Below are 15,521 nucleotides of genomic sequence, written 5' to 3'. Positions count from 1 at the left end.
GAGGGGAGGCCGGAGGCTTGGTCCTGGGTGTCCTCGGTCTGGGAAGGGCCTGGCTTTGTGTGAGGGGAGATGTGCTTTGGTTTAAAGTAATTAAAACAAAGACCACTGCTGAGTAGCTGTGCAGGCAGTGTATCTACTCACAGGTTGTGTTTCACACGGGTGTGGAGTGACAGGATGAGGGGTGATGTTTTTAAGCTGAAAGAGGGGAGATTGAGATGAGATCTGAGGAAGAAATGTTTCCCTGTGCAGGGGGTGAGGCAGTGGCCCAGGGTGCCCAGAGAAGCTGTGGATGCCCCATCCCTGGAGGGGTTCAAGGCCAGGCTGGATGAGGCTTTGGGCAACCTGGGCTGGTGGGAGGTGTCCCTGCCCATGGCAGGGGGTAGAACTCAATGATCTTGAAGGTCCCTTCCTACCCAAGCCCTTCTGTGATAAGTTAAAGCATGTTGTCCTGTGGAAGTCAAGCTAAGTTTTCTGCACAACCATCAGAAAAGTATTTAATTTTCCTGTTAAGCTGGAGAAGACTCAAATGACTTCCATCTGATGCATGTGCTGTACAAGTGATGGTGCCTTCTTTGACGTTTTAGTACTTGTTATGTTTTTACAGTGTAGTAATGATAGCGAAGAAGATATGTTTGGCGATTATGACAGCTTTTATGGAAACGATTCTCTGCTAGCACACGTTGATGATATAGAGCACGAATACCTGCAGGACAAGAATATGGATGTTAAAGCAGCTGGAGACATCATGCCTGAGAATCTTCACTCACAAATTTTCCAGAACAAGCAAGATAATATTTCTGCTTCAGAAAGCGTGGTTGTCCTTAAAGCTGACAAAGGGGATGGTTTCCAAATGAATGAAAATGACCCAGTGGATAACAGTCTAGAACCAAGTGAATCTCTTTTAGATGACTTGCCATCGTCACAACTTTTGTATTTTGAGAAAATGGATGAACTTTCTTCTGGTTCTAGAATATCTGCAGGGACAGAAAGGAGGGATAAATGCATAAATTCTTCCTCAGACAAAATCAGGAGTCTGTCATCTTTTTGTCCTAATGTTGAACCCAGGAACAGGACTACTGACTTTTCCTCAGAGTCTAAGTGTGATTTACCTAAAACTGAGAGTCTTAAAGATCATCTGAAAAGTGCTATGACTGGAAATGCCAAAGGCCAGACTCTGCAGGTCTCTAAGACCAAGCAGCTTAAAGAAGCTGTTTTATCTGAAGAGATTTGTGTTGCTCAGAAAACTCTTGAGTCTTCTTCTGCTGATATAGGCCCTTTTTATGGATTGCCTAGTAAAGTGAAAGATCTGCTCAGACAGTTTCGAGGGATTGAAACACTTTATGGTAATGGAACTAATAGTCTGTTGAAAAAAAAATTGCTAGAGTTTTCCCATTTTACCCATTTCACTGAAAAAATATTTAACTTAAGGTAATATTTAATGTAAACTATGTTGGAAAGCAGTTGTTTTGTTTTAAGTGCTTATTTTGATTTTTTTTGATGAATGGGGAAAGTTGGTATGGCTTACAGGATATTTTTGAACACTCGAACACTGAAAGCTTTTAGCAGTTTATTGATGACAAAATCTCAGACGTTAGGCTTAAAGTATTTTGTATGCAACATAGGCATTTTGATATTGATTACCATGTCCCTAGGGGTTGCTAATAATTCTTTTTTAATTTTGCAGAATGGCAACATGATTGCTTAATGTTAGAATCTCTACAGCAAAGAAAGAATTTAATATACTCATTGCCAACCAGTGGTGGAAAAACGCTTGTAGCTGAAATAATAATTCTCCAAGAGTTACTCTGCAGGCAGAAAAATGTTTTGATGATCCTGCCATATGTTGCCATTGTCCAAGAAAAGGTCTGGATACAGTGTTTCTGATACTGCTTCACTTTTCTGATTCACCTTGTTATGTGCTGGTTTTAACACTAATGTTAGCCAAGTCCATGGTTTTCATAAATAGATGGCGGGAAGTGACTTTTTTCCTCTGCTGCTGTGACGCTCAGTAATTTCATGATAAAGCAGACTGAAATTATGAGGTGAAGGTGCTGAGTTAGAAAGTAAAATGTGCTGAATTTTTAAGTAATAGCTTTTTGCTATTGTCATGTATAGTTCTGCAGTCTTAGATGTGTACTGCATCACTTGCTAAAGAACTAGTCTTGAGATAAAAACTGGCTTTTTATGTAACAGAAAAGGGAATTTTAGGGAATGGATGTAACCTAAGCTTGGTAATATTTGTACATGCAGCTTTGCAGTTGGAAAAGGTAGTTGTAGCTGATATGTTTTCACTAATTCAAACCGTTGGTTGTGGTGTGGGTTGTTTATCTGCATGCTGAGTTCTTGAGGCATTTCTGAAATCCAAACTGAGCATGAGTTTGTTCTCTAATTGATCCTCTTTTTTTATAGGTTAGGGGTTTATCAAGTTTTGGGATAGAATTGGGTTTCCTGATTGAAGAATATGCAGGAAGTAAGGGAAGATTTCCACCAGTCAAGAGGAGAATAAAAAAGTCTCTTTATATTGCTACTATAGAAAAAGGACATGCTCTGGTGAATTCCTTGATTGAAACAGAAAGAATTGATGACCTTGGTCTCATTGTAGTAGATGAGGTATGCCTACAAGATTTACTTAGATTTATAATACACATTTTTTATGTTCATAATATGAAGTTTTTACCCAAGAGCAGCTTTTTTGATTACTTGGTTTTGCTTTGAGTGTTTAGCATTAAATTATTACTACTTACTTACTGCAATAGTACATAATTTTGTAAAATTCAATGTTATTTTTCTTTAACTGAAGCATTTGGGGCTATATCAGGACAATAGATTCTATGTTGAGAGTTCTACTGTGTTAGTGGTTGATGGGGAATTACTGAGTAACTACTTGTCAATTAGACATCTCTAATGGATTAGGAAAAAATTTGATCAATCTAGAGTTTAACTCCCAAACGTGGAACCATGAGACTTTGTGTCTGCTATTAATAATGACTAAATGAAACATTAAAAAATAAAAATATTAAGGGGCGTTTGGCTGTGAGAATTGTCCCTCATTCTGCTTTTTACTGGTGTGGCTGAGTTGTGCTACTAAGGGTTGATTGTGGGATTGAATCCCATGTGTAACATCTAACAGACATGTTTAATTCATGGAATGCTTCAGGTTGGCTGAGCTTACTTTAACATGGTAGCTTCTAAAAATTAAGAATTAACTTCTGGTTTTTTTGCTAGTAGCTGTCTGCTAAAAAAAACTATATTAAAGTCCACTGTAAGTGTTGCTTAAGATATAGTTTGTTTAAAATTCATTTAGCTGGTGAACACAAAAATCTCCCCACTGACTGTTTACGGTCGGGAGTTAAGAGTTTCTCTGTCAGTTATGGTCTAGTTAAGTGAGAGGTAAATCTTATTATCTACATTTGCACTTGGGTTTGGCTTTTCTGGGATTCCTAAATGTTTTTTTCAGTGAGGCTATACTTCTGGAAGGAACGTAGCAGTGAAAATTTACCAGAGGGATATCATGAGAAACTCCAACAGAGACATTCCTGTAATAATTGCTTAGGACTTGTAATTTGTGGTCTTTTTTTGTAGAAACACTATTAACTCAGTAATATTCTTGCATTTTCTTTTTCCCTTCTGTGCACAGTTGCATATGCTTGGTGAGGGAAGTCGTGGAGCAACGCTGGAAATTACTCTTGCGAAAATTCTTTACACTAGTAGTAAGTCACGGCTGCTGTTACTAAAATATTGTAGAGATGGCACCTCTAGAGAAAAGTAATACTTTTGCTTTCTGGATTTGTGGTATTCTGGCCGCTTTTCAAAAACATGGGATGACTCCATGCGCTGGCAGTGTTTACTCATGGAAGCGTTAGAGTCAGTTTACCCTCTAAGGATGGGCGGGGTATTTCTGAACCTTTTTTGATACTTCCCTGAGAAATCCTGAGTATTGTCAAATGCCTTCCATTTCTTCGTACGAGCCCCTTAGCCATTCCAAATAAATGCTTCTATAGAGAATTATTCCTTTTTTTATGTTTACAGCTCAGGTAATGTTTCTTAACTATGTTCTCCTTCAAACCTGCCAGTTTGGCGTTTAAAAAGACTAACAATGAAGAAGCAGGCTTGTGAATTAAATACTGTGTTGTGAACGTGGCAATAAAGTCATGTCACCTTCTCTTTTACAGAAAACACACAAATCATTGGAATGAGTGCGACTTTAAATAACGTTGGAGACCTGCAGAAGTTCCTGCAAGCGGAGTACTATACTAATAATTTTAGACCGGTCTGTATACAAGATACTGTAAAGTAATAAAGCAGATATTTGGCTTCAGAATTATCTGAAATCTATTTAGGGTCTACTGGTGTTTCAATGCTGTCATGACAGTAGTTCATGAGATGGAACATTTGTCCTGTTCTTCATTATAATTAAACACTTTCTCAAGGCAGATAATTAAAATTTTAAAAGTTCTTGGTGGGGTGGAGTTGTGCACTGGTGTGTATACAAGTCTCTAAGTACATGAAATGCTTAGAAAAAAAAGCTGTAAGTCACTAATAGCTTAATCTTTAGAGAAGACTTGGTAATTTAACGTTTCTGTTTATGGTGTTTATCTCCCTAGGTGGAATTAAAGGAATACGTAAAGATACGAGACACCATTTATGCAGTTGACAGCAAAGCAGAGAATGGCTTTACTTTTTCACGTCTCCTTAATTTCAAGGTAAAACTGACATGCTTATAGTTTCTATGAACTATAGTTAAGAAGTGTTTTATTTTACACTAATTTGTTCACAGTGCTTTTACCAAATAAGTTACTTAAGCATGATAGTTCACTTGTAATACCTATGAGAAAGAAAGTTATAGGCTTTGGGAAGGAAAAGCCGTTGAAAATACTGAATACTTAACTTGATTTTAACTTTTTTACTGCTCTTAATGTAGAGGTAGGAGTTTCTACAGTATTTTAATGCATGAAGAGCAATGGATTTGAGTATTCCAGATGTTTTATGCTTGTTGGTAGATTTTCTCAGCAGTTGATCACTCCTACATGGTACTAAAATAAGGCATCTTTTTTGTTTGTTGTCAGCTTATTAATGCCTTACAGGAATTAATTTCAACCTTTGAAAAGAAAACTGTGGGTTATGTTAGACTGCCAGTAGCACAAGTGATATCGCTATGGTGTCACTAAAAGAAATGGAAATATTAAGAGTAAAAAAAGCAAAACATTCGGTTCTTATATCCATGTCTCCCCCAGTTCGAGCCACATTTGTTAATAAATTTTGCAAATGAGGGATTGAAAGAAAAGCTTATACTCTAACTTCTTGCAATTCCATCACATTAAAGCAAACAGGAGGACTCTAGTGAAGTTTGAGAACAGGTATTGAATACTTAGTTTACGACTTAATTTCAGAGTTTGAAAAGTAAATGTTTCTCAGTCTGTGTTTTTGATAGTATTCTAGTAATCTAGAGAAAGCAGATCCTGACCACATCATCGCACTGGTTACTGAGGTTATTCCGAAATATTCCTGCCTAATCTTTTGTCCTACTAAAAAGAACTGTGAAAATGTGGCTTCAATGGTGTGCAAGTACCTCAAGAAGTAAGTTACTATCAATGATATTTTTAATGATATATGGAATAATTGGTCAAAAGTTAGGATTTATCTTGACTGGTTTGCAAGTGACTTTCCCTGGTGATCAGAAGTAAATACTTTGAATATGGAATCATGTAAAGTTATTAAAGTTATTAAATGCATAAAATATAAGAAGCTACTTAAATGTATTACCATTTAAGGCTACTTAAATGTATTACCAAAAACAATTTTTATTTTTAAAACAAACTGGTTGAAAAAAATCATAGAGGACAAATAATAAAAAAAGTAAAAGCATACTAGTTAGTTGAACCTAATGTCCCTTTGGCACTGGTTTCTGCAAGCTTAGTAAACAAATATTTTCTGTTTGGTCTGGTGTTTGGTCATGTGTGTTACTACTCGATGGAGTATCTCTGTTCCATACCCATACCTGTTTGCAAATATAGGTTTTGAATGCTGAACCAGACTTAGTTAATAAAGAAAAGAGAGTTAAAGCTTACGTTTCGTTTGTGTAAAGCTACTGGGAATAACTGTTTCTCCAAACTCAGAGGTCTAGTTACAGGAATGGATAATGAACAGAAATAATAAGCATGTCTGTCTTGATTTTTTTTTTTTAAGTAGTTAATGATTGATCAAAGTCTAAAGTAAAGCTTTTCCTCCTCCAAGAGAATTTAGAGCTCATAGGGAGAAAGAGAAACAAGATCTCATCAAGAACCTAAAGAGTATTGGAAATGGAAGTGTCTGTCCTGTTCTGAAGCAAACAATCCCTTTTGGCATTGCCTATCACCATAGTGGCCTTACAAATGATGAAAGAAAAAGTATAGAGGAAGCATATTCTGCAGGTGTCCTCTGTCTGCTTGCCTGCACAGCAACTTTAGCTGCTGGGGTCAACCTGCCAGCTAGAAGGTTAGTAACTGAAACATATTTCATTGTTTTGTTCATTTTGGCTTTGTAAAAAATTAACAAGTTGGCAACATCAGTGCTGTTTGAAGTACACTTCTGCTTTTTTTATCCAATTGGGAGCATAAGGGATTTTGTGTTCAACTAGGGGCACAATTAAACCTGCAAAGTTTTTGTGTAAGAAATGTGAATCAGTAGCAAGTCCCTCAGAATGCATAGTGGGGGAACACTTTCCAGAATGAATTAAGGACATTTTAATAAATTAAGGAAATGCTTCAGTCTTTGAGTAATTTTATCCAGAAGAAGGAATTTATGGTGGTTTCTTTAGATGTTGTCCCAAGAACAGTGTTTAAATTGTAAAATGAATCCTTTCTAAGGAGATAGTTTGAATATGTTTAACACAAAAATGTGTTAGCTTTTCTTATACGAGGGCTGATGGCATGGCTGCTGGACTCCGTATGACTGAAGACTGTTTGCTAAGAATCCAGTTTTGTGTGCATGTGTGTTTGAATAACGTGTCTGAGGGGAGAAAAATATTTCATACAGACAAGTGTTGTCTTTTCTAGCATCACTGATGTATGGTTAGCATTGCTTATGTTTTTTAGTCGGCTTTATTTTAAATCTTAGTGGTTTTCAGTCTTAAACTCAGGCCTTTGAGTAGATGTAAAGAGTAGTTCCTAGGGCTCTGCAAAATGTAGCTAATGTGGCTTATCATTCAAGAAACCTTAAATTGTTAAATGTTTTTCTGGTTGATTTACAGATCTGTTAATTTGGTTTTTATCTTAGTTACTAAGCAAGAGGCATATCTAAAGAATGTATTTGTGAAATTTTATTTCTGCTTTAATTTTAGTATAAAGCATAACTTACTAAAGACTTCTTTACAGGGTTATTCTAAGAGCGCCTTACGTTGCCAGTGACTTCCTGAAGAAGAACCAGTATAAACAAATGATTGGCAGAGCTGGTCGAGCTGGCATTGACAGTGCTGGAGAAAGTATTCTGATAGTGCAAGAAAAAGACAAGCACTTGGTAATTTTGGCAAAGCTGTTGGTGTTTGAATTGTTAGATTAAGCTGGTGGGATAAACATGAGGAGCTGAGCTGCCTAGCTTAATTTTTGTTCACTTCTTAACGTTGCAAGTATTTGACTTATGTAAAAATACCTATAATCTATCTTCATGTAGTTTGTTTTCAGACGTGAACTGTAAACTCTACATGTCTACAGTTATTTTCTCTATAACCTGAATCACGAGTATCAGTATTTTTAAAAGTGTAAAACTAATGCATAAATATTTTCCCTGCACCAATGTATTTCTTGCTCTTTTTAGGTTCAGGATTTAGTTAACAGTCCTTTGGAGAACTGTTACAGCAATCTTCTGCTGGAGTTGACCAAAGGAATGCAGAGCCTGTTGTTATCTTTGGTCGGACTGAAGGTATCAGTTAACTCTTCTCTGTGAGTAACTTAAGTACTGCTTGGTAATGCAAAGAAAATCTTATCTGTTGATTCTATAGGAAGAAAACAGACTTTTTTTTTAAAGATTCCCTTAAAAAGCTCAGCATGGCTTCTAATCAGATGAGAGAGACAAAGATTTGATTAGTGTTTTGATTTAACTCAGCAAGTCTTAGGGATTTACACACACTGGCCACTGTAACAGAGCCTGACCTTAGGATCTCACTGATTAATTTAAGGTCCAAGTGACGGTTTCCAATTCCTCTTTTAGTTCTCAGGTTACAGATCGAGCTGGGTGCCACCAGAAAGGGTTTCCCACCCTGGATCACACCCTCCAATTACACCTGTACCACCCAGCATCTGATCCCCAAGTCCAATCCCTTAATTCTGGTCAGTGGTTTTTTTTGTTGCTGGGCTGGCTGCATTCTGAAGTTACCTTGTTCTCTTGGAATTGTTCCCTTGGTCCTTACCTGCATTCAGTTTGCATCGGCCAGATTCAGCTAGTTCTGTGTTAGCAGCATTAGTTTTACCAGAAAGTTTACTCTTGGTCAGCTCTAGCAGCCTAAGGCTTCAGCTACCTTAGCTACTAGTGCTAGTAATGCTGACTGAGGCTTTTCAGAGAGGAGAATACAGTTAATCAAACTTATTCTGTAACTGCAAGTAGTCCTGTAACATGACAGTTCCCTACTGTGTAAAAATCCAAATCATGATACATGACAGTATTAATAATATTTCCATTTTTGATGCTTGACTCAAAAAACAGAAATAGTGTAAACAAATTAATGTGATGCAGTAGCTAAAAAAATAGAACAGATGGAGAGCAGTCCCATCAGATCCATCGCAGACTATCATTCTGTTCGTCTTGTATTTCTATAGAAACACGTTAACAGGATATCAAACTGCTTTGCTATTCAGTAAACTATTTCATATAACTTATGGTCTGTGTTATGTGGAATGACACCTTGAAACTGTTGCAGATAGCAGTCACCCATGAGGAAGTCGACAGTTTTATGCGTGGTACGTTGCTGGGTGTTCAGCAGCAGCTGCTGTCTAAAGAGAAGAGCCTCTCAGAGATAATTAAAGGTGGGCTAGAAAATCTAATAGAAAAAGGACTCCTAATAGGAAGACTATCTGAGGACAATTCCAAATTCAAGCTAACAGTCACGCCATTGGGTAAAGCTACATATAAAGGTAAGACTTTTTTCTTTCTTACTATAAACTTTATTTCAACAAACCCTTTCATTCCTGCCTTATCTCAATTCGATGCATTTTCCCCATCTTCAGTCTGAAACTGCAGTGAAAAATAAGTTGTAGAGAGACCGGTTTTGATTATTAAATGATGTGCTGCACTGAAAATGGGAATGAACAAGTAGTGCGTGACGGAACATGATGGGAATGAAGTGTAATAACAATGGTCACAATGGAGTAAAACCAGAAATGTACCCCCAAAAAAAATATTATGTGAAGATTTGACTTAGTGATTGTAATCCAAAAGGTTCAAGACCTTGTTTTATAATTCCTTGTGTATAGATAATGTGAACAGAGGGGAATTTCTTAACCTAGAGGGAAGCTTAAGAGGGAAAGGAAGTATAATGTGTAGACCAGTTGTAACGAAGAAGAAAGAGCGTGTCAGGAAGTTCTGTTTTCCTGTCATAGCATAAATATGTGGGGTATGGAATGCAATTGGAATAGGATGAATCTGGGAAAGATTCCTTCAATCTCCAAGATTATTCCAGGATTTTATTAAAGCCAAGGCAGTTCAGGAACGCTCTGAAAACACACACAGAATGGACATGTGGAATGGGTGACTGCCTTTCCTCAGTTCCATTTCACTGCTCAGGTTAGAGAAGTTACTCAGGTTGCAGTTATTTCTCTTAAATTTAGGTGGCATAACAAGCTTTTGTGGAAAAATAAAGAAGTTATTGACTCTATGTTAAAATCAATACATTTAAATGCCTGTTGAAAATTGCAATACCTTGTGTGTGCTTATTGTAGGGTCTATAGACTTGGCATACTGCAATCTACTTTACAGAGACTTGAAGAAGGGTTTGGAAGGGCTGGTTCTTGAGAGCAACCTTCATCTTCTGTATCTGGCAACTCCATATGAGATGACTTCTCACTGTAGCCCAGATTGGATGATATACTTGAGACAGGTGAGAATTTACAAGCAAAAATGTATCAGGGCATATAGTCATCCTGCTTAGTAAGTTTCAAGTAAATGTTTACACATAGGAAATGTAGATAGAGGGGTAACAAGTTGATGGAAATACAATGTACCTGAGTTTATTGTCAGTTGTAGGGTAGAGTGCTTTCTTGTATTGCATAAAAACCTAAGTTGTGTTGTGTATCTATAATGGTTGGCCCTGTTTGAGGGGAAAAAACCAGCATGAAACGCATCTCTTCAGTTGCCAGTACTCCAAATCCTGTCTCTAACCTTGCTGCTAGCCTTGCTATCGCCAGGGTCTGGTTAATCTTGAACAAAAATTCGTTATAAAATAGTTAAAATTAACCACATCATTGTAGTCTTGCAAGAAAACCACTATTAAATTAACCAAAAGCCATATTTACCTTCTGATGCTCCCTCATTTCGTCTGTAGTTTTGGGAGACATCAGCCTGAAAAGCAGAGCCATCAGCCTGGTCTTGCACACTCTAAGATCCACTCATAATTCAACTACTCCCTTTTCTGTAAATTGTTGGCTACTAGGGGTAGCACTAAAATCTATTTAACTTTGTTAAAATGTGGCATTCAGAGACAGACAGTTACAGATAATTCAGGCAAGTTGGCAAAGAAGCTGCAGATCTGACTTTGAACAAATCTAGTGACTAGTAGTTAGAGATATTGAAAAACAGTTGACTTTGAGTAATAGTCTTGTGTTTTCTATAATTTTAAGAGAACTAAATATCTGAGAATTCTTTATAAAACTATCCTGGAGTTTACAGAGCAGTTTTTAAACTTGGAGAAGAGCCTGTGATCATCATTTGGGGAAGACGTTAAATCCAGGAGATATTTCAACATTGATGTTTCTTGGAAAATATATTTGAGCGCTTAAATGTGACTTGGTTCGCCAGAGTTCTTTAACCTGTTCCTCTTTAATACAAGTAAACGTTTTTACCAAGGGATGTAAGAAAAGCAATGCTGTGTGCACCTAAAGGCTAGAGTAGGCTTTATATTTATAAGAAGAAAAACTTCATGTGTATGCACACCAGAAATTTATCAGCAGAACACATGTGAATGTATTTGCAAACCACTGGAGTTCAAGATGAAAAAGAATTAGTTTGTCATTCACAGAGGAAAAGGAAAAGCAAATGATCTGTCTGCAGTATTATACAAGTTTGATGTGAATTATTTTTTACAGCTAAACAGAGCATACCTTTCTGCAGCTCTTCTGATTTGTACCACTTGTAACTTTTAATGAGTTGTTAATAAATAATCGTGACTGTAATCCGTCTTATTGTAGTTCAACCAGCTAAGTGCAGCAGAGCAGAAAGTAGCGGATATCGTGGGAGTACCTGAAAGCTTTATTACAAGAAAAGCTTCTGGACAAGCCATCAAAAAGGTAGGCTGGAAGTTTCTCATGCCTAAGATGAGAGTTCAGTCATTTCATTTGATTATTTATAAATTCTAGATTATTTTTCTGACAGTGTTCTTTATTACTGTTCTACTCATTGTCCTTTTAACCTCATGGGTTGGTTTTCTTAATGTTTAATATCTTTGGTGACATGTTTTATCTGTGAAGGAGTAGAGATGAAAAGAATTTCCTTGTAGCACTAACAGAGTATCTTGAATGTGATATTGGCTCTGAATTCTAGCTTGCTTTATTCCTAGAATGTGGACAGTGCTGTGGTGAACAGGCTCTACCTGTCGTTTGTCCTTTATGGCCTGCTGAAGGAGACCAACGTATGGAGCGTTTCAGAGAAATTTAATATGTCCCGAGGATATGTGCAGAATCTCCTTAATTCTGCTGCCTCCTTCGCCTCCTGTGTTCTACACTTCTGTGAGGTAGCACTAAATACATTCCAATAAATTATTTGGGATTGCTTTTTGCAGAATTTGGAATTTTGTTCTCTTATGTTAGAACTGAACGTAGGTGTTGTATTTCACCTTTCTTGTGCAAAATTATTTTTCCTGTTCAGAAAAGCATGCTTGTACACAGATACATATTTCTTATATTAAAAATAAGCTTTGTGCACTGAGAATGTGGGAATGTGTGAACTGTATGGGGCACTGATCAGTGTCAGAACTGTTGGTGAAATAATTTCCAGTGTTACCTTTCTCTTGGAAATAAGGCTATCTGGCTGTGGAAGGTCATCTTGAGAAAAACAGCTGACTTGGCTTGTTCTCTTGGCTTTTTTTCCTCTATTGAAATAATGCCTTGCTTATCCTTCATCGCAAAGCTGGGGAATTTTTATTTGATTCAGCTGAGGAGTGCTAAATACAGCTCTGCAACTAGCTGAAAGGATAACTAGAAATAATAACACTTCCCCTGTCTAAAAGCCAAATGTATGTTTGTTGCCATCACAGAGCTCTTATTAGTCATACCCTCAAATCCAAAAGTTAGGATCTGATTTTTAGTGATCTTTGTCTCTGCAGGAACTGCAAGAATTTTGGGTTTATAAAGCCTTGCTGACAGAACTTACCAAGCAGTTGACATACTGCGTTAAGACAGAACTCATCCCTCTGATGGAGGTAGCAGGGGTTCTAGAGGTTAGTAAACTTGACTTTGTTACATTTTTTAGTGTGAACTTGCATGCTAAATGTTACTGTGCCTTTCAGGTATGTCTGGAAGACCAAGCTAACTTATTGAGAATTTGGCATAGAAGATACCCTCCAATAATCCTGGAGGTTGGGGGGAAAAAACGGTCTGTTTAGGGAATGAGCTGCAGCCAATAATATTTTTCTTCTTGCTGCTCCCACAGCAACAGTGCTAATGCTGTATCTGCACAGTAATTGAGCTGTATACTCAGTTGGAAAAGAGTCCAAGTTTCTCTTGTGGTAAGGATTCTTCAGCTCATGGGAGTAGAGGAATAAAAATTTACATAGTTAGAAGATCCTCACAGAAATATGTGAAGTTCTGTTGGGAACATAGGCTTATACAATCACTTGCGGCGCTGCTTGTGTTTTAAATAAGAAACTTAACCCATCTCTGAATCGAAGACTCCTTTTAAAGTAGAAAATCTTTTTGGACTTGAGTGCAAGGTTATAAGTAATCCCTGGACCTTTTTGCAAAATATCTGGCTTTCCTAGCCAGCTTATTGTAGAATCAGTTTGTCAGCAAACCATTGAATTTAGTGGCAGTAAGGTTTTATTCTGAGATGCTAAACAAAGATGAAGTCTTCGAGCCTGATGCTTTTTTTTATATATCAAATTTTCTGAATTAGATGCAAAAGGTGAATAAAGTCGGGTTTTTTTCATGGCTCACTCCATATGGGAGCGTTTCTGTGTAAGGGCAAAAACACCCTGGGTGGCATGATTCTGCTGGAGTTGTATTTTAATGAAGGCTCTTCAAAATTATTGCTATTACCCAGGTACTTCTGCACTAAAACTATTACTGACTGCAGCAGGGAGACTGTCGTCTTGAACAGACATGATTTGCATAGATCTCTGGGAAGGAAATAACATCAATCTTAAGGTTACTGTAGTGAAAGAGACAATTATTTTCTGCACATTTACTTGCAGAGTTTCCAAAGAGCAATCGAAAACCTTTCTGAGATTTAAGTCATGGGTGGGGAGACATTCTGTGCATCATCAGTCATACTGTGCATAGAACAGCAAAATAGAGCACAGAAACTATTTGCTGGCAATAAGTGGTTGGTTTTTGGTGAAATTAATAACACCTAGTTCCCATCAATGAACATTCATAGTCCTCAGTTACCGTGGAAGAAGATAATGTGTTGCAAGCAATTACCTGTTGGATGCTAAAAAGCCCCACGTATGCTATCAAATAAGTGTTTTTCTATTGCTTGTTATCTTTAAAAGAGGAGGGGGGGGGAAAAAAACCCAAAACGAGAAAAGGTAATTGACCAAATATTTGGAGGTGTAACACTTCATCAAATAGGTATTATTTAATAACTTGGGATACTAAAGCCTTGGGTATTCTAATTTACCCTCTGCTAGTAGCGTAGAAATGCATTTTTCTTTATGCTTTGTAAAGTTCTAGCGGTACTTGATTTGCAAAAGAAATATTTGCCCAGAGACCCACTATTAGGCAAATAACTTTGCATAAAACTAGAGAAATAAAAAAGATACTGTGATACTAAAGGAAAAAGTGTTAGTAAGCTTGAAACAGGAGGGTATAGTCTTTTCTGGAATTTTGTGAAAGCTCTGTTCTGTGAAAATTCAGTGAAAAGTTTTTCAGGTAAAATCAGCCCTCCTTTCCCTTAGACACACCTCCAAAGAGTGTGAGATGGTCATTCCTGTCGGTGGCAGTGAATGCAGAAAAGAGGACAACAAGAGAGGATGGCAGAGCTGGTATCATCTAGGCTTGAAGAAAATAATGACAAATGGGTTGATAAGAGCTGGGTGAGAATGTATGGGGAAGGTAAAGCTGTATTTTGGGAGGCAAAGATTCTTAGCTGAATGCTAGTGCCACTTCTTTTGGGTGAGTATTGGTGTTCTTGGAAAGAGGAATCAAAAAGAATTGGGTTGTATGCAAAGATTAAATGTTGGAGACTGGTGCTTCATGGTAATTCTAACTGCCTGTTCTAATAATCTAACACAGTTTTGGACTTGCAGGCACGAGCGAAACAGCTTTATAATGCGGGGTTCAAGACTTTAGCGCACTTGGCTAATGCGAATCCAGAAACTCTGGTCAAGACGATTGAGCACTTATCACGGCGACAAGCCAAACAAATTGTTTCATCTGCAAAGGTAGGTTAGAAACAGAGTTATAAAAAACCTGCTTCAGAACTTCAGTATGTCGAAAGTGGATGTTTGAATGATGTTAAAAGTGAAGGATTCCGCTTAAAACTATTTGTGATCCAAATACTTATTTGTATTCAGAGAATATTGAAATATTTTCTTGACAATGTTTATCTAAGATGGTTGAGTAGCAGATTCAGCATTTGCTGACCTTTATGCCCCAGAATGATAGCCAAACTTCTTTAACTCGAAACAATTTGTTATACGCAGGATAGCAGAAAGTCATACTCTTTTTCAGAGGGGAAGCAAAGGGTAAAAATATTTGACAGATTGTCTGATAAAACGTGAGAATTAAATTACTACGTTGGTCTCCATGCTGAGTCGTGATGTCAGAATTGAGCATTTTCAGTTAAGACCTCAGGACTTACCTTGTAGAAAATCCAGTGGTAGTTGTGATAAAAGAACAGGATTTTCAGGACTGTAGAAATGATGTGCTGGTTGACAGCCGGCTGAACAGGAGCCAGCAGTGTGCCCAGGTGGCCAAGAAGGCCAACGGCATCCTGGCCTGTATCAGCAACAGTGTGGCCAGCAGGAGCAGGGCAGGATTGTGCCCCTGGACTGGGCACTGGTGAGGCTGCACCTTGAATCCTGGGGTCAGTTTTGGGCCCCTCCCCACAAGAAGGACATTGAGGGGCTGGAGCGGGTCCAGAGAAGGGCAACGGAGCTGGGGAAGGGTCTGGAGCACAGG

At 37.7% G+C, this 15,521-nt stretch overlaps 1 protein-coding gene across 1 annotated transcript in view; it reads left to right on the top strand.

The window, feature by feature from the left end:
* Window positions 1-604: 604 nt before the first annotated feature.
* Window positions 605-15,521, top strand: part of HELQ (helicase, POLQ-like) — a gene marked incomplete at its 5' end in the record, with an annotated part of 16,407 nt that continues 1,490 nt past the window's right edge. Inside the window, 16 exons of the mRNA XM_010078312.1 lie at window positions 605-1,343; window positions 1,685-1,863; window positions 2,410-2,610; window positions 3,638-3,710; window positions 4,173-4,270; window positions 4,605-4,703; window positions 5,432-5,577; window positions 6,235-6,474; window positions 7,353-7,494; window positions 7,792-7,896; window positions 8,891-9,104; window positions 9,909-10,066; window positions 11,373-11,471; window positions 11,741-11,914; window positions 12,506-12,619; window positions 14,648-14,782. Of these exons, the coding sequence (XP_010076614.1) occupies window positions 605-1,343; window positions 1,685-1,863; window positions 2,410-2,610; window positions 3,638-3,710; window positions 4,173-4,270; window positions 4,605-4,703; window positions 5,432-5,577; window positions 6,235-6,474; window positions 7,353-7,494; window positions 7,792-7,896; window positions 8,891-9,104; window positions 9,909-10,066; window positions 11,373-11,471; window positions 11,741-11,914; window positions 12,506-12,619; window positions 14,648-14,782 (2,916 nt within the window). The remainder of the gene's footprint in view (window positions 1,344-1,684; window positions 1,864-2,409; window positions 2,611-3,637; window positions 3,711-4,172; window positions 4,271-4,604; window positions 4,704-5,431; window positions 5,578-6,234; window positions 6,475-7,352; window positions 7,495-7,791; window positions 7,897-8,890; window positions 9,105-9,908; window positions 10,067-11,372; window positions 11,472-11,740; window positions 11,915-12,505; window positions 12,620-14,647; window positions 14,783-15,521) is intronic.

This window comes from Pterocles gutturalis, unplaced genomic scaffold, assembly GCF_000699245.1.
Source record: "Pterocles gutturalis isolate BGI_N339 unplaced genomic scaffold, ASM69924v1 scaffold44623, whole genome shotgun sequence".
NCBI lineage: Eukaryota > Metazoa > Chordata > Aves > Pterocliformes > Pteroclidae > Pterocles > Pterocles gutturalis.
This window is presented reverse-complemented; position numbering and strand designations above follow the sequence as displayed.